The sequence below is a fragment of the Mchenga conophoros genome, linkage group LG23 (genome assembly GCF_057382185.1).
Source record: "Mchenga conophoros isolate Kocher_MC1m ecotype Shallow Benthic linkage group LG23, M_conophoros_male_GT1.1, whole genome shotgun sequence".
Classification (NCBI taxonomy): domain Eukaryota; kingdom Metazoa; phylum Chordata; class Actinopteri; order Cichliformes; family Cichlidae; genus Mchenga; species Mchenga conophoros.
The window spans coordinates 13,644,573-13,667,191 of record NC_140547.1 but is presented as its reverse complement, the minus strand read 5'-3'; the positions used below and the strand labels follow the sequence as shown (position 1 = coordinate 13,667,191).

Here is a 22,619-nt window from a genome sequence, read left to right as displayed (position 1 = left end):
TTTTCAGGGCTGACGATCACATTTAAGCTCTGCTTTAAAAACCGCAGCCAAAAAAATTTAGACCTACTCAAAGCAGCACAATTTAAAGCCAAAATTTTTGAAGTTTTTTTCCAGTGAATAATCAAAGTGGTCAAACATCCAGGGTACCGGTGCTTGTTTCTGTTACTCCATGTCGCAGACATTAAACTACTGCAGGCTGTGATCTGTCCTTCCAGCTACCGAGCTGACTGAAATGAGCCTGTTACATTTTACAGAAGAATACTTTAATGGCTTTCATGCTGTGAGATGTTCAAATGTCATTAATGGTCATTTAAAAAAAACAAAAAAAAACAATTATGCAAAAAGGAGTTGGCCTGTCTGATCTCCTTCATGCTGTTGCTGTTTTCTTCAGCATTTTGGGCATCAAGCTTCCTGCAGCAGTACGTCTGTTTCTGTCCGTCTGCTGTTTTTCATAGGAGTATCAAACTAGTGATTACAACTGGGAAATTACAATAAAATTAAAGCATATTCCCATACAGCTTCCTCTGATCCTTGCACCACCAACACCAATGGCCTAATTCCAGTAAAAGCTTGCACGAGAGGTATACAGTACTAATGAATTCATGGTAGAAATTAACTTTAAAAAAATGACTATAGCACAGAAACATCCAGCGACTCGTTCACTTTCAGGGTTAAACAGTGAAAGTGTCAGGGGTAAATGAGTGTTTCAGTTATTGACAGCTTTTATTTTTTCCTTGGTTTTAGATGGAAAGATCTGGCTGAGCCAACCCTAATAATACATGGATATTTAGAAGAGTTCAAAAGCCAAAAACAAGGTTGAAATCATCTCTTCAATCTCTTTGTTCGAGTCTGTGGCTGTAACCAGAGTGGAAGGTACAATCGTTTGAAATGTTACATGAAAACTGAGTGAAAAAGCCACGGTGAATACTTTCGATTAAGTTTACTGCCACCCTCGCCATCCAATTTCAGCCCAGTGTTTCAGGAACACCAGTCAAATCTGTGCCCGTAGATCGAGGGACATTCCTCATGAACACAAAGTGAAAGAAAATAAAGCGCTCACTCTTGAGTTAATACATAGAAATCCAATACCTTTATTTTACATTCATACATCTATAACGTTGTACAATAATTTTAATGCAGTTAAAAAAAAAAAAAAAAAAAAAAAAAAAAATCCAATCCGAAAACAAGTCCTGAAGATTTACAATGATGAGTCTGCACGTTCAAAGGTTGGTGACGAGCATTTAAAAATATACACTCACACGCTCACACACAAACAGGGATCTAGGACAAGTGGCGTCCTTGAGTTGTACCTTAACAGAGCTGGGCTGAATGGAGAGGAATTCAGTCACCATAGAGAAAGGCACATTGAATACACAGTGTATCTACAAAAACAAAAAACCTCGACATTTACACGACTTTTACCGTAGGATCTAGAACAATGAGCAAAACTGTAAACCTTCACTTATGAAAAACAAATCAACCAACAGAAGTCACACCTATACGAATACATTTGAAGCAAAATGTTTTTCTTGGTCGTTACAAAGCAGTACCTTGAAATGCATTTCAACACTTAGATTGGCTCTGCCCGCAGAGAGCAATCCTACGGATATAATTACACAATATGTCACAATATTTATGCAGTTGCCCACTTCGTGCACGCCAGAACCCGACACCGGTTAGAGAGTACCTCATGCATATCCTCAGACAGCAGCAGACATCTGATATGTTTTACACCAAATCCAATTATTTATTTTTTAATTCCCCGCTCACGTGAATATGGCAACTTGACAACATGTACGTACATCTACATAAAAATCATGTATAGACAACTCTATACAGCCGCAAATCCCATTATCTTAAAATATATGTACCACCCGTCAAAATTTTCAATACTTTCAGAAAAGTAAGTTCTCTGATATAAAATACTGTTTTTTTCAAAAAAACTGATTGTTTACATTCCATCCTTCTCAACAAAATAAAGCTTTTTATATACGTACCTTCGAAGCTTAAAAACACTCCCCACATACATATATATATTTATATCTATATAGAAACAATAAAGTGACTAAGACGCCATGTGGCTCTACGTTCACATGTAGTGGAAACCCGTTTAGAATGGCATACGCAGCCAATTTACATGTCTAATAAACACAGTGTGGCACTACAATTTTGGATGATTGTACAAGTTGGGGTTCATAAATGCCAAGGTCAAGATTGCCTCCTTTAAGCTGCTTCCTTCATCTGGCTCAGCATGCTTTCGTCAAGTCAGTGGGCATGTCTACTGTGGACATACGGTACTGGATCTTTGTGTTAGTGATGGCGCCGTGCTTCTGTCGAAGATGCAGCCGTAGCTGGCTCTTGTGGCGGAAGTGCAAGTTGCATTTTTCACACTGAAAAAGAAAGCGCAGCGGCGTTATTTTCACTCGCTTTGGTTGGACTCGACTCAGGAGGTTCCTAACTTTGAAGTATCATTCTTACATGGTAGGGCTTTTCGCCTGTGTGTATGCGGAGGTGGCTCTTCAGCGTCTGCAGGTGACGGAAGCGGGTTCCACAGATCTCGCATGGGTATGGCTTCTCGCCCGTGTGGATCAGCACATGAGCGCGCAGATGAGCAACCTTGAAGAAAAAAAAAAAAGGGAGTGAAACTTAAATTAAACTTTTCAGACATCGCATGTTTTATATCAGCACGTCTATGGGCACTCCTGTCGAGCTAAATATGATTACAGCTGCCCATAATTACAGCTCATTAGCACGGTTAGCTGATAATACAATAGAGAGGGAAAAATTTTTGTAAGACACTCTTGAGTTTAAAAAAATAAATAAATAAATAAATAAATAATGTAAGGGCATAATTACCTGTACAAAACGAGCTCCACACGTCTCACATTTGTATGGCTTCTCTCCTGAGTGGATGCGAGTGTGAGTCTTGAGGTTAGCTGGTCTGTTGAACTGAGCACCACAGATATTACAGCGATACGGCTTCTCTCCTGAAAACAAGAAGCAGCACTTTAGATTTCAGCAGCCCCTAAAGCCGATGAGTTAGATAAATGAGACTCGTGAATTGCTTTTACCTGTGTGGACAGTCTTGTGGCTGGCCAGGTTGCCCTTGTAGCGGAAAGCAGCCTGGCAGCGGTCGCACTTGTATGGCTTGTCGCTGTGTACTTGAAGCATGTGTTGTTTCAAAGCTTCGTCTTCAGCAAATTTGGAGTCGCATTCGTTACAGAAGAAGGTGCCGTTTTCTGTTTAAGAGAAAAATCTGATGTTGACTTGTGCTCCGAAAGCGCTCAGATTCATTTTGGAGGTGAAAAGAAATCTCAAACTCACCACAGCTGGAGTCTGAATATTCTGAATGAAGCTCTGACATTTCCTCTGATAGACGGGACCTGGAGTGGTTGGGACAGACTTCCGAGTGCTGCGGGGACTGGGAGCCACAGGACGAGCATGTGAGGCGGTTCAGGTAGTGTGGAGGGTGGCCATCGCCATTCCTCAGAGACCCCTCAAGCGCACTGCAGACACAAAATCGAAAACTAATCCAGTCAGACATTTCAAATCAGATTCTTCCAACATAAATTTTATTACAAAAATAAAAATCCTACAACTATCCTGCCTGATATTTACAAACACTGAATTTCACTTCATGCCTGTTTTTTCTTATAAGAAAAAGAAATTTTATGTGCTCATAAAGAATCTTAAAATCTGCCCAGTGTGTCATCACCTCAACTATACATTTCCTTGTTTTGTTTAAAGCATGCAGATGTGTACGTGTCAAACAAAAACCCACCTGTTAATGATGTTGTTGAGACGACTAGCCTGGGGTACTGGTAGATCCTCGCTGTTGCTCTTGCTCGTCGTTTGTGGGTCAAGGTTCTCCGAGTCGTTGGGGTGGAGGTAGGGTTGCAGGGCAAGGCGTTGAGGTGAGTGAAGCCCAGGATCCCTTAACCCCACCTTGTCCTCCTTGGCGCTCTGATTCAGCACAATGAACTTGTACTTCTTCCAGTTGCGAGCTTTGGGGTCCTGCGTGCCTTGTGGCGTTTGCGCTCCAGCAGCTTGGGAGAGGCTGGCGTTCTTGCTGCTGCTGGACTCTGTCGGGGAGTTGGGCTGGCAGTCTGATTTGAGGGGGCTCTGCGGGCTGCTCATGAGGCTCTTGCGTCCAGCGGAGATTCCCAGGGGATAGTGCTGATGGATGAGATCTTCCTCGGCCTGAGGAGCGTGCTCTTTGCCCAAGTCTTTCTGGTGCTCAAGGGACAACATGGGAAATGCACGCTTCCTTGTGCTGAAACCGACAGACTGGCTGACCCCCTCGTGGCTCTCTTTCCTCATCTCATCGTCTCTCACTACCTCCCTGGAAGCATAGGTGGTGGAGTGAATGATGCCGGAGGAGTTTGTGCCAATGGCTCTGCTGTAGTCTGCCCTGATGCCGCTGTCATGCGGAGGACAGTGCTTGTGGTGGATGCTGCTCTTTGAGAGGTCAGCAAAAGCATTTTTGGTATCGGCCAGCTTGCAGAGGGGGAAGGGGAATCCTGGCATGGGAAACTGCCCGTAGAGATGGTAGTTGCTGGGGGTGCTGACCCCGCTGAACATGTTTGAACCGTAGTGTCTCCCGTCCCTGAACGGAGCTACACGGCTGTGCAAACTGTCAACAACATCATGGGCTCTGTAAGCATGGACATCCTGAGGTAAAACCAAGGGACTGACCAGAAACTCGTCTCTAGGCAGCTTGACAGTCGGATCACTGTGAAGAGAACGAGGATGCCGTAAACATGGAGGTATTCATAACCATGGATTTATTCTTATCAGCAATTTAAAAAACACAAACAAAACAAAACTGGCTTCCACCCACCTGGATTTGATGAATCTGTGGCAGGTGTCTACAACGTGGTCCATCTGCAAGTAGATAGCTGTATTCATGATAGCCATGATCAGACTCTCCTTTAGTGTGAGACGGGAGGTGTACATAAACTCTAGCAGGATGGCAAAGCCCTCTGGGTCCACCTTTGGGTCCAGACTGATAGCACTAAGGTTGCACTTGTGGGAGTCAGTGAAGATAGTGTAAAACAGCCCACTGCAGCAAACGAAAGGAGCAAACATGCAAAGATCAGTCGCTTGTTCAAAAGAAATAGAACGGCACAAACGCCGATTTTAGTTTCACACACCTGCAAGCCATGAGAACGGTCTTGTGTGCACGAAACTGCTGCCTGTTGACCAGGATAGTGACATCTGTGAGGATATCTCTACTGCGCAGCCGGTTCAGGTTGAGCAGAACATCACTTGCATGGCGCGTGAACTGTATGCAGCTGTCTGCTGCGCAAGCCATTTTGTCAAGTTCTGCAAAAAAAAGGGCAAAAGCATAAAGATTATTCTAATTTTTAAAAAAGAAAGCAAGTTTAAATAAAATATTCGTGTATTTGGCTGCCATGCCACAAAGAGTATGTGTGCTTCAAGTAGATGAACTTGGGCTCAAGTTACTGACGATCCTCCGAAGGCAGCACGCACATCACCAGAAGGCGGCGCCATTTATTAAGTAAACACTGTCTAGACATTTAAATTTCTTCTTTGGAGTCATTTCTCTCCCCCTCACTTTCTCTCTCTGAACCTCTGGTTAACAGCTCAATGCAACAAACTCCTTTGCACACGTGAGCATTTTAAGACCATCCAGACCTCCAGACGATATAAATGTGCACAGTTTAAATACACTCCACAGAAAGAGAAAAGTTCATGTTGGTCATTAAAACTTGTACATTTTTAAGGCAAACACCTGCGCATTACGCATTAATGAGCTGTAAGATGGGCGTTGTGGTCTCAGAGTTGGGGCTCTCCTTCAGCGCATTCGCAGCTGTACAAATAAAAGCGAATTGACTAAGTTATTACTCTAAACTTTTTGTTGGCACACAAATAACCTCCAAATTTTAAATTCATCCGCAAGATGGCCTCACCATGGCACTTTTTTTAAACTCACACCGGTGCAGCTGGGAGGGTAACACAAGTGAGAGTTTGACTTGTTTGCTGTGGTAAAACCGGTGAAGCCCCGCAGCGCTGCGCAGCGCATGTCTTTAAGTGCATTTCTGGGTCAATTACTGCACGAGAGCAAAAAACTAACATTTAATTAACTGAAGGAAGAATCGGCTTCACGAGACGGCAGGGGACTCATAACCGGATATTTACTTCAGTGTAACTAGACACGTCCGAAAATAGAACCAGAACAGAATGCACCTTAAAGTGACTGATGGCCAATCATGAAGTACTTTCTTCAGTACTTCCCCCCCTCCTCCTGTGAAACAGAAAACCTCCGAGGAGTATCACAGCTTTTAAACTTCATTTCAGTGATAGGACGCGTTTGTATTTATTTTTAAATCTAAAAATATCTATAGTTTTATTTTCATTTCTCGGGTCTCTCGTCTCAGACTGCGCGTAAATTACTGCACAACCGAAACTGCGCACGTCTGGGTGAAAAGCTCTCAACTCGGCGTAGTTTGGTTATCATGCAGCGAGCTGTCACAGTGGAAACATGAGAGACAACTTGTAGCCTCTGCCGCGGAAAAAAACCACACACACACACTCAATCGCTCTCTCTCTCACACTCACACACACACCTTCCAACTCTAATATTTCCGCTCCAGTGTTACGGTAACAGCGGGGCTCGCTGTGCGCAGCTCTTTGCGCTCCATTAGAGCAAATTACGGAGGAAAAAAGGAAAAACGCTGAGAACCTGCGGCTGCCACGCTGCCAGCAAAGTTCGTGTGAAAGCGCAGCGAGCCCACTCAAAGTGAATCACCGGGCAAGAGCGATCGCAACCGCCCGGACACCTGATTTCACGCGATCTCCGGGCGGCACACGCTCATCCAGCCCCGCCGTAGCTACAGCCTCCTGATAGGACGGGCTGTCAGCGCGAGCGTCGCGAGCCGGAGCTCAGCGGCGGCCGCCGCTCTCAGCCCCGCCGCCTCACTGCGAGCGCGCGACCGGGCTGAGAGCAGCAGCCGCTCGCGCTGTCACAGCCCGTCAAACAGCCCAACAAGCACACAAAGCACCGGCATACATGTCGAAAACAGCAGCAACAAATAACACATAACAACTTCGCGCCAAATTAAAGCAGAAAAAAATAATATGGAATTTAAAAAATCACCTGGTAGCGCTTTCCTAGAAACTTCTTGCATCACCACTTCTAAGAACCCCAGTTCTAAGAATCAGACGAGCACAATTCTCGGAATTTGAGCCCCGGACCGTACCACTCTCCCGGGGCAGGGGAGAGGGACCTCCCGAACTGCGAGTTAAAACAACCCGTTTCCAGAGCAGATATCCCTTCCGATTTTCACGCAAGGCGGCTCTAACGGCGAGAAAACTTAAAAGCAGCGTTTAAATAAGCACAAAAATGTGTATAATATTTTAAAAATTTGAACATTTAGCAGCCACATCCCCCGCCTTTTGGTTCGATCCGCAGTCACAGGACGTCGAGCAGGCGACGTCACCAGTTCCTTAAACCCGGCCCCCGAAATTCTCAGAACTAATTTATATTCCATGACTTAAGCAGCGCATCGTTTGGCTGCCCGTCGTCGCATTTAACACACAGACCGTACATGTACAGCACACAGACAGCCCTCTTAATTAGGCCCATGCGGACAGGCTCGCTCCTCTCTATGTCCACGGTTCTTTTTTCTTTGTGGTTTCCTGCAGGTTTGCTGTGACCACATAGACGGAGAATACATCGAGTCACCACCGGGGTTTGTTGCAAAAGGAAAGCTTCGATAGATTTATTATTCACAAGTACTGTAGGCAGCCTGTTGAGCAGTGTGGATGCCACTTGTTTTGTTTTTGGGGTGGTTTTTTTTCTGTCAGTTAATCAGATTTTTCACTAGGTAGGTTGAGAGTTTTTCTTGTGATATTCTCATGCGCGCATAGCGGTTTCTTGCACTGCCTCTGCCTTTTGGTTTTTGCTTTAAAAGCAGGTGAATCTGAGCGGATTGTCGCTAAAACAGCTGCTAGTAATTGAGAGCTTCGGTAAATGAACTTTGAGATTGTGTAGGAAACTTGCAGAAAGCATGAGGTGAGCTGAGGAAGAAGACTGCACAGGAGTGAATGCATTTATATTTTTAATAACGTTTTTTAAATTATGCGAGGAGGTGAGATGTCAGGCTCATAGGTAGTGTGTTTTTGGCGCTATTATAATGTTATAGACGGGGAACTTGTATTCTGTTTCATGCTGCATGTACTTGTCCTGTTTTTCTGATTGGATTACTGGGATTAATTGGGAAGGGGAGGATGCCTGTCAGGTGATGTGCACACTTTAAATGCAAAGTGAAAGATTCCTGGAAAATTAATTAAATGCATTGCTGTGATTTTCTTCCCCCCACTCTACTTTTTTTTTTTTTTTAATTTAAGGCATGTGTACTCCCTGTTGCATCATTTCACAGAGTTGGGCAAGAATAAACTCCTCAGCCTACTGGAAGTGTGTTTTACTTGGTGCTTTCCTCTCTGAAACCAGCAGCAGCACTTGGGCGTCTGCGTGAAACTAGAACCAAGTGTGTAGATTTGTTACATCCCTACATCGAGGGTAGAAGTGGTGTGAATTTATGCGCTTATTACTCGCTAATAGTTGGCTTCTGTGTCTCGTTTAGGGGATGCCAATAACTGAAAAGTACTATTCATTTCATGAGTTTGTGGGCTTGCATTTACTGTCAGTGACTCACCCTGGAAACTTTGCTTGTGGTGATTCCAAACCACGGATTCCCCGTCTTTTCTCATCCCGTTCACTCCTTGGCACAGAAGGAGCATTTGCTGAGCTGGAGAATATAACACAAAATAACAGTAATTATTGGAAATATTAGGTCGAATGAATAACAGACTTATGTCTCCTCGAAAGAAGAGACACAAGTCTCCAAGTAATTCACATTTGTGGTTTCTCTTGTGTTTTATGAGATATATAGTGGGTAGCACTGATTAAATATTCAAATAATGCATCTGATCTGCATTTACTGTAAATATTAAAGGGCAAAGAGTGACTGAAGATCCATTTTAGTGGAACATACAGCTGAGTTATGTGGATTTGTATTTAATTTATAAAGCCTTGTAGTCTATCTTTTACATTTTTGTAATTTAATGCATTTGTATAAAATTCAGAGTTATTTTACATGTTTTTTCTAACTGTCCACAGGTCAAATTTTTCTGAGAGAAAATAGTTTTAAAATATCTGACACCACAGATTGCTTTTTCACAGCCCTTTACCTCTGAATTCAGCGAACAACAAACTGCGTTTCCTTTTCTTTTCCTTCTTTCTTTGTTTTTTTATTAACCCTTTGCATGGCGACACACTCTGTAACCATCATTTCCCCGTGGATTGCCCGAGCATCCACCCATCTGGATCCGGCATCCCACTAAAAACACTCCAGGTGTTCACAAACCATTGGGGAAAGGGGGGGAAAAGTCTCCAAAATAATTAAGACGCGCGCTTTTACAGCAATCTCCGATTCAGCATTGCCAAATAAAGACTATGTTGAGCTCCAAACAAAGAGCAGCGTCAACTTTATTTCAATCCACTTGGGGGATGTTTAAGGCGCTCCAGCACAGTTATGCATAATGCACGGCCATAAACCATCCAGGAGTTCGGAGAGAGATGTGTAATTTACCAAGGCCCCATGCTGTGCCCGGCTATAGAAGGAAGAGATAATTACTGCAAATCCTTGGCAAACTTTTACTCAACCAGTTCCTAGCAAAAATAAATGACCCACTTACAGAGGACAGAGAGACAGTGCTGAGTGGCTGATCAATATGCCCCCGTCTGAACTGATAGAGAGTGTATTATTGCGTTATGAACAGTTTATCGGTTAATCCTTGATCTTCTTTCAGGCTGTACAATTAAACAAGCGTTCGTGACGTCTGGGTCTCGGCTCCTTTGTCTGAGCACCACGCCGTTCAGAGACAATATAAACAGGCTGTGACAGTGATTCAAGTCTGACCGACCGGTAACAGCTGCACATTTAAAAAAAAAATCTTGTACACTTCTGACACAATGTGAAACGTCTCTAAGCCGTATCATTGCCTATACTTGGAGCATGATAGGTCATTGAATAGAAATGCCCACTGACAAAAGCCTGAGGCCCGGAGGTTGCCTCACTTTTTTTTTCATAAACTGCACACTTTTGTCTCGTTTCACAGCAAATTTCTGCCAACTTCAGTGTTCATTGTCAGCAAAGATGTGAGTGTGGAGTTTTGTTCTGAGAGGCATGATGCAACCGCACTGTAACACCAAACAGATAATGCTGTTAGCTACAGAGGTCTTTTTAGTTCCTTTCTTTAAAAGAATTTCTTTTCATATTGTTGAGTTTCACTTTTTTAACTCCATGCATCCCAGAAGCATTTTTTTTTCTTTCTGCATTTGTCCACAACTAAGTTTCTCTTTGTAAAACACAATCACTACTGCAGGTCTGAATTGTGGCACGACTGCAGCGTGGCAGTAAAAAGGGTTTGTTTTCCACATCTTATTGTATGCATTTGTACGTTTTCCTTGATCCTCCGTCTGATGAGGTGATCGTAAACACACCGTACTGCATGCATGATTTACAGCAACATGAGGTGTAATAAATAAATTCACTTCAAAAGACTTCCTGTGCAGGTAACGATGAGCTCACGTTGCTCAGAATCTTGCCTTTTGCTTTTTGAATTAACAGACGAGTCATATTGTGGCGTGAAATCATGTCTGTTTGCAACAATACTGCCGCGTGTGTCTGCACTCACACGCTTGAGTTTGAACGTTGCTTTTTGGTGCCCCTTGACTAGGTTAAACGCACGTGCGCGCGCACACACACACACAGGAAGATTACCAGCAGCTCAGAATCACAGAGATAAAGAGCTTGCAGACGTTCACATTTATCTAAAAGGAGAACAATTATTATATGTTCATGACAAAAAGTGATCATGACCATTTTTGCAAATGCATTTTATTCAAAGGGTGCTTCCTAAATAGTCATCAGTGTACTTTTTACACTGTTCAACAGAGGTCCTGAAAAGCTTTGAGAAAGATTTTTTTTGTCGTGTTATTTCCAAAACAAAAATATCATTCCACTTGCAAGAAAAGTAAGTTTTGGAGCAAGTTTCTTCAGTGCGCCTATGTGGATAACCTTGAGTTCACTAAGCAAGCTACATGCTAAGGTTATAGTCAGAGCAGAGGCGTGATGGTAGGCCAGAATTCCAATTTAGTCATATCAAAGCATGTAGATTCAGGACTTTCTCAAGGCCAGCTGAGAGGAGCCAGGAATGCAGTCTGCAGAGTCGAACTTGTTGGAATTTTCCACACATACCGAAAACAGTCTCCTGCCAGTGTGCCATCTGCTGGTTGATGGGTCAGTTTCTTCCACGGAACATGAGAATAAATAGTGGAAGCATGCGGCAATCTCTACCATCTTCACTTATCTTCACAATCTGAGGGCTTGCATTTTTTTTCACACGCCCAGGGCTGCAAAGCGTTCGAGTTCCATGTGCACATGAGGAGTTGTTAAATTTGGAAACAACTTTTGCAGACATTACATTTCAAAGCCTTGTTATGCATCTCCATGTGGATTCAGTTTTGTATTTTAATAGAGGTATCCGCATTCTGACAGGCAGCTTTAGCACAAGGATTCAAATGGTAAACAAGTGGGTCTTATTTCTTTGCACCACCCTCCGTAATGATCCAATAAGAACCATCTCTCTGAATCGACCCCCCTTTCCTGCTCTACTGTCACAACACCTATTAGTTAGCATCAAGCTGTAGATCTTGGTATGCTGGAAGTGCACTGGAAATTTTTCAAGGCTCCTTTCTCGTATCGCAGCATTTTTGTTTTGTCTGTGTGTTCTGGCATGTGCACTGGATTTATAACCACTGTAATCCCAAACAGATAGATAAAAAAGATCAGCTTTTTGAATGCAAACTGACCTAAACACTGACAAAATGAACAGAAGATCTTCCTGTTAAATACTGACACAACATTTGGCTGCTTCTAAGATGTTATCTACTCCATTTTAGGCTTTCTGTTATTTTAATGTTCCCACTATAACCTCAATAAGCAGCTTCTTACTAGAGAAAAAACTATTTGCTGTGCCATGCAATATTGTCAGGTTTTGATCACATTATACTATTATTTTAATGGGCCTGTTATATTTTCAATTGAGTCTTACTGTAAGAAAATTACAGCTATTTGCTCCCTAGAATATGAATCCTGTGATATCATAATCTGTCATTTCTATATTTCTATTATTATCTCAAAAAACGTTTTCTTTCAATAAAACAACGACAGTAATTTGCTGTGTAAAAATGCGAGCTTTAAAGTGCTGCTAGTTGTTGAGTTGCTGTTAAACTCATTTCAATGTTCCAATAAAATTGCTGTAATTTCTTACTGTAAAGTCATGGTTATTTATTATGTACAGTATAATAACATCAGTTGTTTGGTTGTCATTATACAATTATTTTAATGCTTATTTAAGGTATGGTAATTTGCTGTATATAACAGAAGCGTTACAATGTAATAGTGTTAGTTATTTGGTTGTTTTTCTTTTGTTCCTGTTCTGATCTTAATAAACTGTTTTTATTTGAACACCTTTTTGGTAATCTGCTGTATAGAATATAAGTTTTACAGTTAGTCGAGCTCATGCGAGTCTCACCAGAGAAGAAATGCTGAATTGTAACATAAAAATCTGCACATGCACATAGGTTAATGTTTTCCCCTCAAAGGCATCAAAATGCACAGAATTCCACTGTTTTACATCAATTTAGTTAATTCCACATTAAAATTTAATGTTGCATGGATGAAAAGTAACTTAAGTTTATCTGATTGGGATGCGGTGGGTAGGGAAGCACTGCTGTGCTGCGTCTCTGGAAAACACCTGCTTCTGCAGTTCAGCATATTAATTTCACACTGTGATTGGACATAATTGAGACATTGTTCAGCTCTTTGGTGACACAGTGAGAAAACACAAACACGCTGTCTCAGCTAATGGCAACCAGTGATTTTAGTGTCTCGTGTTAAAAGCGATGCACTGTAAACAGACCTTTGTGAAAATGCCGAGCGCACAGGTTCAGAACGATTAATTCCAACCTTGCTGTTCTCACTGTTTAGGCAACAGAGGTAATATTTGGAGTGTATTTCCACTGTGCTGATGGAATCTTCCCCTGTCAACAGGTTTGCGGGGATGTAAACGGTCCGGGCTCAAAGCTGCTAAACCAGTTTGAATTCTTGTGAATGTTCTGAATGTTCACTCCCACTGCACAGCGACGCTAAAGCGTTTGTCAAGTAAAAGTAAAACTGAAGGGGAACACTCAGTGGGAGCACTGCTGCAAACATGAGTTTGTAGAAATTCACTCCACACAGATGCAGTCGCAGCAGTGTGTTTTGTTAGCGGGGACTGAGCTCTCACGTCGCCCCCCACTCCTCCCCCATTTAACTGTTGCAGCTCTGCCTTTGCTGGTTTTTCCTCTCTCTTGCCCTCACACTCCATCATGCTGCGGCCCAATTTTGATTTCCACCATATCAAATTCTCACATGTTGCACTGCTTCCACTGCCAGGTCAAAGTAGCCGCCTGTATCCAGTGCCAACTGCTGATACTGGTCTACAGGGCTGGCTAAACAGGAATTACACACACCTAGCTCTAGGCCACAGTTCAACAAGAGCTACGTACAAAGCAGCAACAGTGCACTCAACACATCCAGCACTTCAGCTCCTTGTCTCTGCTGCTTCTGTGCTAGAAAACTCCTAAAATATGAATGCAGTCCTGGGTAAAATTCTTGTTAGACTAATATACATTTTTAACTACCTCAAATCCAGATATGGGAAGTCACTGCGGTTCCAAATATAAAACGCCTTTCATTATAAACACAGGAGCTTTGACATTAGCCCTCATGTTTTGGTCGAGAGTCCACATCTGCATTCATTGTTGCCAGCCTGTATTTGTATACAGTTATATTTTTATATCAGCTTTTATGTGCTATCCTCCAGTCGAAGCAGTAAATGGATTTAAATCCAATGTGGAAACGTGGGATGAAAGCAATCCCACCAAGCCCCAGAAATCAGAAAACTCTGGGTGCTGACGTGGATTCAAGTGGAAGATAATTCCAGCATTTAATGTAAATAAAATATCAAGGAAAATATCATGCATAATTTATTAATGCACATTTACATTTCAAATGTTAATATGCAGATAAAGAAAGTGCCATGACTCTCTTTTTTTCCAGGCAAAGCTTAAAAACGTATGTGCAAGTTTTCTCAAAATGTGTTTCATTTTCTCACAACACTGACTGCCTCATCAGCACCCACACCCAGTTAATATATAAAACTAGACAGCTCTTTGTTCTGAATGATTAAAAAAGAAAAAAAAAAAGAAAAACTCCCACAGATTATTTTTGCTGGGAAAAAAAAATCTGCTCCTATAAGCGTCACACCTCATTAACCATTTGATCGAGTTCAAAATAAAGGCTCTCTTTTTTTGGCAGTGAATGCATTTTTGATTCAAAGTTAGTAACACTAACATATACTGCATCCCTTTGTGCCTTCATTAAAAGCATCTCCACAGCCCAGGAAATGCCAGGTGGAAGTTCATATTGTGACAGATCCTGCGCTCGACACATTCTTATAATTGTTATCTGCTCTACATCACACAGTTACCTTTGATATCTGCTGCACTCTCAGAGATGCTGTGCTCTGCATGCACGGGACCACAAACAGTTCTTAGTACACATCACCACATAACAGAAAATTAAATTTTCCAACCAAAGTGTGGATTGCACCGAGCACTAACGTTCTTTTAACTGTAAAACAAAACATTACACCCAAGAGTTTAGCTTTTGCAGAACATAGATTTATCTAAACCACTCACCTTTGTTTTGTTCTGTGTCCTTTGTGCACTCACGAGAAGATTTTTGGAGTCTACACTTGGCATGAAAATCAAAAGTGAATCAAAAAGGTCCCTGAAATTGTTCATATCGCATCTTTGCTTGCGCTAAATGTCTATTTTACATGTTTTTACATATTGCAGATAAAAGCTGTGAGGGCATTATTTATTGGAGTCTGTACTTCCATTTGCTTATCAGATGTCAGTTGTTTTATCATGACCTGCACTCACTGTATGTCCTTTTTTGTTACTTTGCATGGTTGTTCATATTGTGGCTGCGCAGACAATTCAGCAGTATATTGATTTGATCTCAGAGATTAACTGACTGACATGAAAGATATATGGAAATTTATCAATACAGGTGTTAGCAAACAGTTTCTGGCCTTCCTGTCAAAGTGTTTGGCTGTCTGCCATCCTGCTGAGGTATGATGTTCTTACTTTGACTTATGAATGATGAATAAAAGGGAAATAGTTTCAATCAGGTTAGCTCGTCCTACCTCAGAAGCCAAATTAAATACAATTAGAAGATCCAACAAAGGAATTTAGTTTATAATGATAACTTAGCAAAATGCTAAAATGCTATTTCATATGCTTGTAATGTTATTTCTTAACCTGTTGGAATATCTTTGTCTCTTGTACGATGGACAAAAGTAAATTAGCATTCAACAGATTCAGAAATTTCAAATACATTTCAATTAATTAAAAGTTTGCTGATAATTTCTTCCCTTTTCAGCAAAGCTACAATCGTCATTCATTAACCAGCAGCAGCACCCAGTTTTTTCAATTTTTTACTCACCTTTTTTCTGCTGGAAGGAGTGAGGCATGATGGGATGTGTAGTGGGAATCAGGTGACAGCGCTGATTTTTGAACTGCACACTCAGTTAAGGAACCGGAAGCGCCTCTGCTGTAGCTTGAAGAATTGTTTTCACCAGAGTTTTATTTGTCTGGCAAGTAGCTGGATGATCCGGGATGCTGAGGCAGACCGGTACCAAAGCCTCGCTCCTGAGTCGCAAGCAGCCAAAGCTTGAAGGGACGAAGCTGGAAAAGGGCACCGAAGCGGTGAGTTGTCGGTGATGGAGAAGCTCTGGCGAAGCCTCGTGTCTGTCGTTGTGGAGCAGGATGGGAACGCTTCTGGAAAGGCAGGCACGGCAGCGGGGCTGAAGTGAGTCAAATCCACTGAGCACGCTTCACGTTAGTGAAATGGTCCACAGGGCATCTCTGTGGCTCTCTGAGCTGATAGGCCGCCTGCACTCTAGCGTTCATTGATTGTAGCACTCACAGTCGCTCCACTTTTCCACGAATGCTAAAACCGTGGGGCAGGCTCAGTTTTGAAAAAAAAAAAAAAAAGAGAGAGAGATTAACAGCCTGTAAAATAATCCCAGTTTTCTATATATATTTCATTTGAATGAAGAGTCTTAAATCCCATTAAGCCATAGCAGCACAAACCATAGACTAGCAGTGCCTTTAACATGGAGGAACTCGGGCCATCTGCCAGATCAGTTTTTCATATAGGGCAATGACACATTGTTTTATAAACAGAGCTTTTATACAACAGACATTTCAGTGTCCCGAGCATTAATCTACCTAAGCTTATCTCAATCCATGGAACTAGATATTGCTCTTTATAACTTGTCTACTGGAGGGGGTGTTATTACATCACACCAGCTGTCACTCCAACACGGCACGCCCAACAGGAAGGTCAGCAATGTTTCAGCAGGAGACAAAATTAGGGAGCAACGCCCTGACAGGAGTAAAAAAAACCCTGATATTCATCCTAAACTGTTTGTTTGTTTGTTTGTTTGCTTTTTGTCATAAGGTACTAGCAACTAATATATCTGCATCTCATTAAAATGTAATCATTTGATGGCAAAAGCACAACACAACTGGTGCTTGATGAGGTACTTGTGAGCATGAAATCCATACTGTTAAAAGCATTTTGCCAAATGCATGTGCATCAGTTCTAATCGTACTTGACACCTGATGTTGAACTCAGATTAAATGAATACACATGCTGTCTGTGCAGATAAGCTCACCTCACCGGGTAAGAACTCCCAAAGCTCTTACCATTACCAGCATTACATGCTGCACAGCTTTACTATGTCAGCTGCAGGCAGTGTGTTGGATAGAAATGCTATCATCTTTATGGAAAGGCGTCACGTGGCTACATCAGAATGTGCACTTCTATGAGCAGAAGAAACTAAATATCAGAGAAAAAGCAAAAGATATACTGTATTGGGCGTTTGACAGATCTATCCACGTTCAGTACGTTCATCGCAGCCACGGGATAATCCACTGGATGAGTGGACTAATATTCAGCCAATCCTGCTAAAGCCAAATTAGTCCAACACATTTCCATCATATTTCAGAATAAAGCAGCCCTAACAATCTGAGCTCTTGGGATACTGATGGCAAATGACCGGTGAGCCCTGCAGATCCCTGTGATCCAGGGATAAACTTCCCATGAAGAAGCCTAAGCCTCTTAAGTGATACACAAATGAAAGCCAACAACAGGTCACACCGACTCAGAGGAAAACTTTGATTACTGTACTGTCCTCTTCCTGTCACTGGCAGCCCCAGTGAGGCGGAGAGAACCTGGGCAGCATCGAAGGAACAAAACAATAAAACAACATCAAGACTAACTAAGGTCCAAGCGGTCACCCCCCCTCTTCTTCCACCCTGAGGCTTATAAGAGGATGGCTTCTGTTGAGCAGTGTATGAGTGACCTTAATCATAGGGGATATTTGGGTTTTATTTGGCAGCGATGTAACGCACGCGGTCATCACTGCGTTCGACTGGCAGGCATAAAAAATGAGAGGGGGGCAAGGTCGGTTTGCAAAGTGTAATCCATATCATCCCGTTATAGAGGCTGCACATGCCGGTCGCCCCGGGCCAAACAGCATCAAACACATTTTGATGCTGATAATGATGTCGGATTATGCTGTCATCTGATGTAATTTCGGCCTGCATCAAATTAACAAAAGAGGGATCACCCGAATTCTTTAAAAGAGGCCTTTTTAAGTTGTTGTTGCAACCTTCTAGATGCAAACTTGAATTCATTTCATGTTTATTTTTATCCAGGCAAACTTATACATAACATATTTCTAGCTTGGCCTTTCCCTTGGAAATATAAGATCATCCTCGCCCGCCACAGCATGCCTCGCAGTGATTCTTATCAAGACTTTATATGAAATATTTTGACCCTGCTCTGTCTGGAGAAAAAATTTACACCTGCTTTATTTTCCAAAAAAACCCCAATTTAATTAAAACCCTTAGTACTCCGAGAAGAGCAGCTTGAATTTGTAGATAATTACCAAGCCTATCTATCAAGTGTGTCACTGTCATATTAATCATTTTTAACACTTAAAGATCTGAAATGTCTGATCTCCCATAAACGGTCCCCAGCATTGCACCGGTGCAGTTTCCTGGAGCTGTTTCAGGATGTTTGTGTTTCAGATAACCTTTCTAAAGGGAGTCGACTGCAGGTAATTATCACATAAGCGAAGGAAAATACCTGCTTGTCATTTTCTCTTACCTGCTATCACGTTTTTCACATCTGAAATCTAGCTCCACTAGCAAGCAGCCTTTGTTGTGCCGACATGGAGCTTCCATCGCATCCATGGCTGTCGCTATCAGCTGTAATAAAGGTCACAAGAGCCAAATATAGTGCTTTGCATTAGCTGGCATTTATGGAGTGAAGAGAAAATACAGTGAATGACCCACGCAACGTGTGACAGGTGATCTGAAGTGACAGTCTGGGATTGTCTTTCTTCATGTAAACACACTTAAAAACAGATGTAACCACACTGTGATCTTCAGTATCAGGGATACAATTTGAGGGATTACCCCTCAATAGCCAAGACTGAGGTATAATTTGTTAGCAGAAACCGAGCCTCATCCCTCAGGAAACATATTAAAGTCATCTGGATAGCTGCTGTATTTATTTTGGGCATTTTCAGTTCAAACTGAAAATCATAATAATAGTTTTAAAGCCAACAAGGAAAAGCTCCTTATGTCCTTCCACCTCAGCTACTCTGCAGTTGAATTGCAGCCCATAGGTAAAGTGTGGAACATCTATGATGTGGATCATTATTGTGGTTTGGGCGGGAAGGGGGTCATACATGTGTGTTTTCTGAAGGAAATCCCTTTTTGATTTGTCAAAATCGCTAAATCTAAAAAGTGACCACAATAGTAAAAAGTAACATGGCCACAACTGTTATTCCAGAAACAAACTTGAAGAAGACACAACTGTAATGTTACCTTGTTACATTAGTATTATTCTAATTTGTGTAGGGGTTTTTTGAAGCTCAAAGTGACCATATTTTTTTTAAAAATAAGCTAGCGCTAACTAGCTAGCATCATTAGCAAGCTGCATTCCTGAACTTTACAGGTGCATTGCACAGACACTGATGCTACAAACTAACAGACTGATGAAACAGTAGAATTTCACTCACCAAAACTGAAGCACAAATCTCTTACAGGGTCTGTGCCGCACAGCAGCCATATAATTTAGCACATAACTGAATAAAAATGCTTCACAAGGCTAAAAGACCAGAAGGCCAAATTTCAGGTTCATTGCTGTTTTTGTTTGGAATCAGAAAGCATAAAACGGACCTTATAAAGTCAAGCCTTTTATGCTAATTGCTATTGTTTAACTGAAATACTGTGCTGCTGATTAGTTTGAATACTTGGTTCATCCTTGTGTGATAGCCAGGCGTTACTGGGCAAGTGGGGGAACCCTTGGATCTGTTGCTGCTGCGCAGCAGGGGAAACTGAATCGCCACAAAATAATTTCTAAAATGTATTTTTTGCTGTGAACTGCAGTGGACCTATTTTCTTTGTGCACAGAAGAGCTGGGTTGCTGATGCTGCTGCACTAACGGTTTGCTGCTCTCTGTGGATTTAACCCGCTGCATTTTTCAATATATGAACAGCTGTTACATGACCTATCATGGCTGCTGTCCAACCCCTATACTATAAATGTGGAATAAGACCAGTGATACTAAAGAGCATCATCAGATTAATTCAAACTGCTGCCCCTGACCTTGCTTACCATGGACATCACAGCTTAGCCTACTCATACTGCACTCTTTTAACTGTCCAGGACTCTCAAATGGCCAAAATGATTAACATTTAACTTATTATAAAATAAATTTCACAATCTAATTAACCAGGTAACACCAACACTTTATTATCTACATATTCATTACCTGATTTTATTTATTTATCAAATTCAAGCCAATCAGATGCCAACGCCAGCTCTTTCTGGCCATCTTAATCTTTTTAAACTTAACATTTTAAGTACTTAAATTTTTTTACATGTTTTTCAAACTGCCTCTAGAAAATTATGTCACGCTGTCAGTTTCTGTTTCTCACAAATTTAATTTTTTTGTCTTTTATCCTCCATGATTTTCTATCCTATCAGCTTTTCTATTCTTTTACTGTAGACAAACAGCGTATGAATGATTAATGAGACTGTTGCAGTGAGGAAAATGTGAAGCTTTGCAGGGTTTCTGAGTGAACACAATGAACAAACAGTGACGTGTTGTAAGAATACTTTGGTGTATTAAATCCAGCTTTGTCCTGCTTTTGAGGTAAGTGATTACGATCTTTAAGCAGGCCTGAATGTTAACTTCACCTATCCTATTGTTGTTTAGTTTGGATGTTCTGTTGTTTTTACACAATGCCCTCAGATTTTAGGAATCTCCCAGTTACATTCCTACATGTTTGGAGTTTCACAGCACAAAAACAACAGCATTGTTTGTGGGCCGAACATGCTGGATCATCGTTATTACATCTGAGACAATAAGGCATTCCAATCTTTGCAAACTGAGCAGCAAAACAAACCTCCAGCTGCTGAATTCAAAAACTTGGAGCTGCACAGGATGAGTGTATTGGGAGTTGTTTTTGGAACAAGCAGTCGTCTCACTCGTCCGGCCTGTGCGACTTTCTCCTCTGTTTGCTTTTCTTTTCTCTGTATTTAGATGTTCATTATACACACATGACACCTCTGCACCTGACAGCCTCCAAACATGCTGGCATGTTGGATGTTGTAACTTTATGCAAAAACAAAAGACTCATTCTTCCTCTTGCAAATTAAAAGCTGTTCATTGGCAAAAAGAAAAAAAAAGTTTCTCTTGTTCAGTCAAGTGCACGATAATTTTGCTGCTACAGACTTTTTTGTGTGGCACAACTGATTATTTGTGGTGGCAAGCACTTGCTAACTGTCATCACAGATGCAGAATTTCGATACTGTTCAACCTCGCTCCGGCCGTCGTCCTTCTGTGATCAAGCAAGAAACTTGCTTTAAAGCCAAATGCCCTCTATGTACAGAGCAAAAACAGATTAAACACCCCTGCAAATATATCTGATTTTTCTGCCAGAAACAGTCCCGACCACCACCTCCACTTCCTACACTTGTAAATATTTTACGGTTTGGCACGAGTCGCTGCAATAGAAAATCTTTTATATCAACAGTAAGATTGCTCCTTTGTGTGCATGCGTATGTTCGTTTATATCTTTGGTTTTTAAAAATCAGTTTTATAATTGTGTTTCACATTGTTACTGACACCATGCTGTAAAAAAAAATAGGTTTTTGGTTGATAATATCAGCCAGGCATTGTGCTTAACTGCTCTGCTGTGGGTGAGACGCTTAATCGTTTTCACTGGGGTGGGGTGGGGGGGAGAAGCCATGTTAAATGGTAAAAATCTCAAAAAAGATGATTTCGGGATACGACGACAAAATCCGGCTGCTTTAAACGCATTTCAAAGGTGCAGCGTGAGGCTCACAAGTATGCATCATTTATGCTAAAACCTTTGCTGTAGGCAGAGATTTCTCTGTCTGCAATTTTAATACATATTTACATGCTAAAACATAAGAATTAGAATTCATTAGTGTAATCTGAGGTCTGGATCTAGATCGGGAGTTGTTTGATTAGTAGCTTTGGGACATTGTTTTTGTAGTAAGTGTGCCTGTCTCCTACTTTTGTTTTTCCTTATTTGGCATGACTCTGTAATATGGTTGTGCATGAGGACTAATCTCTGCTATCTGAGCTCTAATTAACAGAGCGTGCATAGTTCCCAGACACATTTGTTGTTTTTGTTTCCTTTCTCCAAAGATCTCAGTGCTGTTTTTGTGCACATGCACTCCCTGCCTTCTGATAATGACTGCAGTCGGGAACCAAATGACATTATGTACAAAAACATCACTCCACTCGTGTTGGTTTCACTTGCCAGGATGTAACCTGCATGACCTCATCGTCAGCCTCTAATTCCTGAAAACGGAGCCTTTATGAAACTAGGGGTGCAGTATTTAGATGACAGTTGGTTTCTTGTTTTCTTATTCAGCACGCAGGCACTAAATAGATCCTTTCACTCACACTTTTTTGAGGAAGTACACGTCGCCCGTGCAGCAGCTGCCTTCGGTATAATGTTTGAGTTTCACCTACTTCAGAGGAAGTGGTGTGGGGGAGAAGACGGTGTTACAACCAGCAGATAAAACAGGATATCCGATGCTGGAACAATTGAAACGCTAAAACTCGACACGAGATTGTTTTCCCTGTTTGTTGTAATTCTTGTCTCTAGTTAAAATGAGTAAAACAGGACCAAGTTGGATCAAAAACTCCAGTCTGATGTGTCTGCTGTGCTGGACTCTGCCTGTGAGCGCGTTTCTTCCCGTATGTTGTGGATAAAATTGAAGCCCATCATGTCTGTGACATGCGTAGCCCCAGTCCCTAAGTGCCAAACATCAAAGAACCCCTGATTTCCTCTAA

The 22,619-nt window shown here is 41.7% G+C and overlaps 1 protein-coding gene across 2 annotated transcripts; it reads right to left on the bottom strand.

The window, feature by feature from the left end:
• Positions 1-1,071: 1,071 nt before the first annotated feature.
• On the bottom strand, positions 1,072-19,530 carry bcl6aa (BCL6A transcription repressor a). Of its 2 annotated transcripts, XM_085263917.1 has the most exons (12): positions 19,303-19,530; positions 18,384-18,484; positions 15,648-16,172; positions 8,682-8,774; positions 5,154-5,325; positions 4,841-5,062; positions 3,782-4,732; positions 3,325-3,506; positions 3,072-3,239; positions 2,857-2,987; positions 2,479-2,616; positions 1,072-2,390 (listed from the first exon to the last, which is right to left on the bottom strand). In XM_085263917.1, exons 3-12 carry the CDS (start codon positions 15,673-15,675, stop codon positions 2,247-2,249), a joined length of 2,229 nt encoding a protein of 742 aa, XP_085120043.1. In that variant the 5' UTR covers positions 15,676-16,172; positions 18,384-18,484; positions 19,303-19,530; the 3' UTR covers positions 1,072-2,246. The 2 variants fall into 2 exon arrangements, with proteins under 2 accessions (XP_085120043.1, XP_085120044.1); XM_085263918.1 differs by lacking the exons at positions 8,682-8,774; positions 15,648-16,172; positions 18,384-18,484; positions 19,303-19,530 and adding an exon at positions 7,121-7,584.
• Between the last annotated feature and the right edge of the window lie 3,089 nt (positions 19,531-22,619).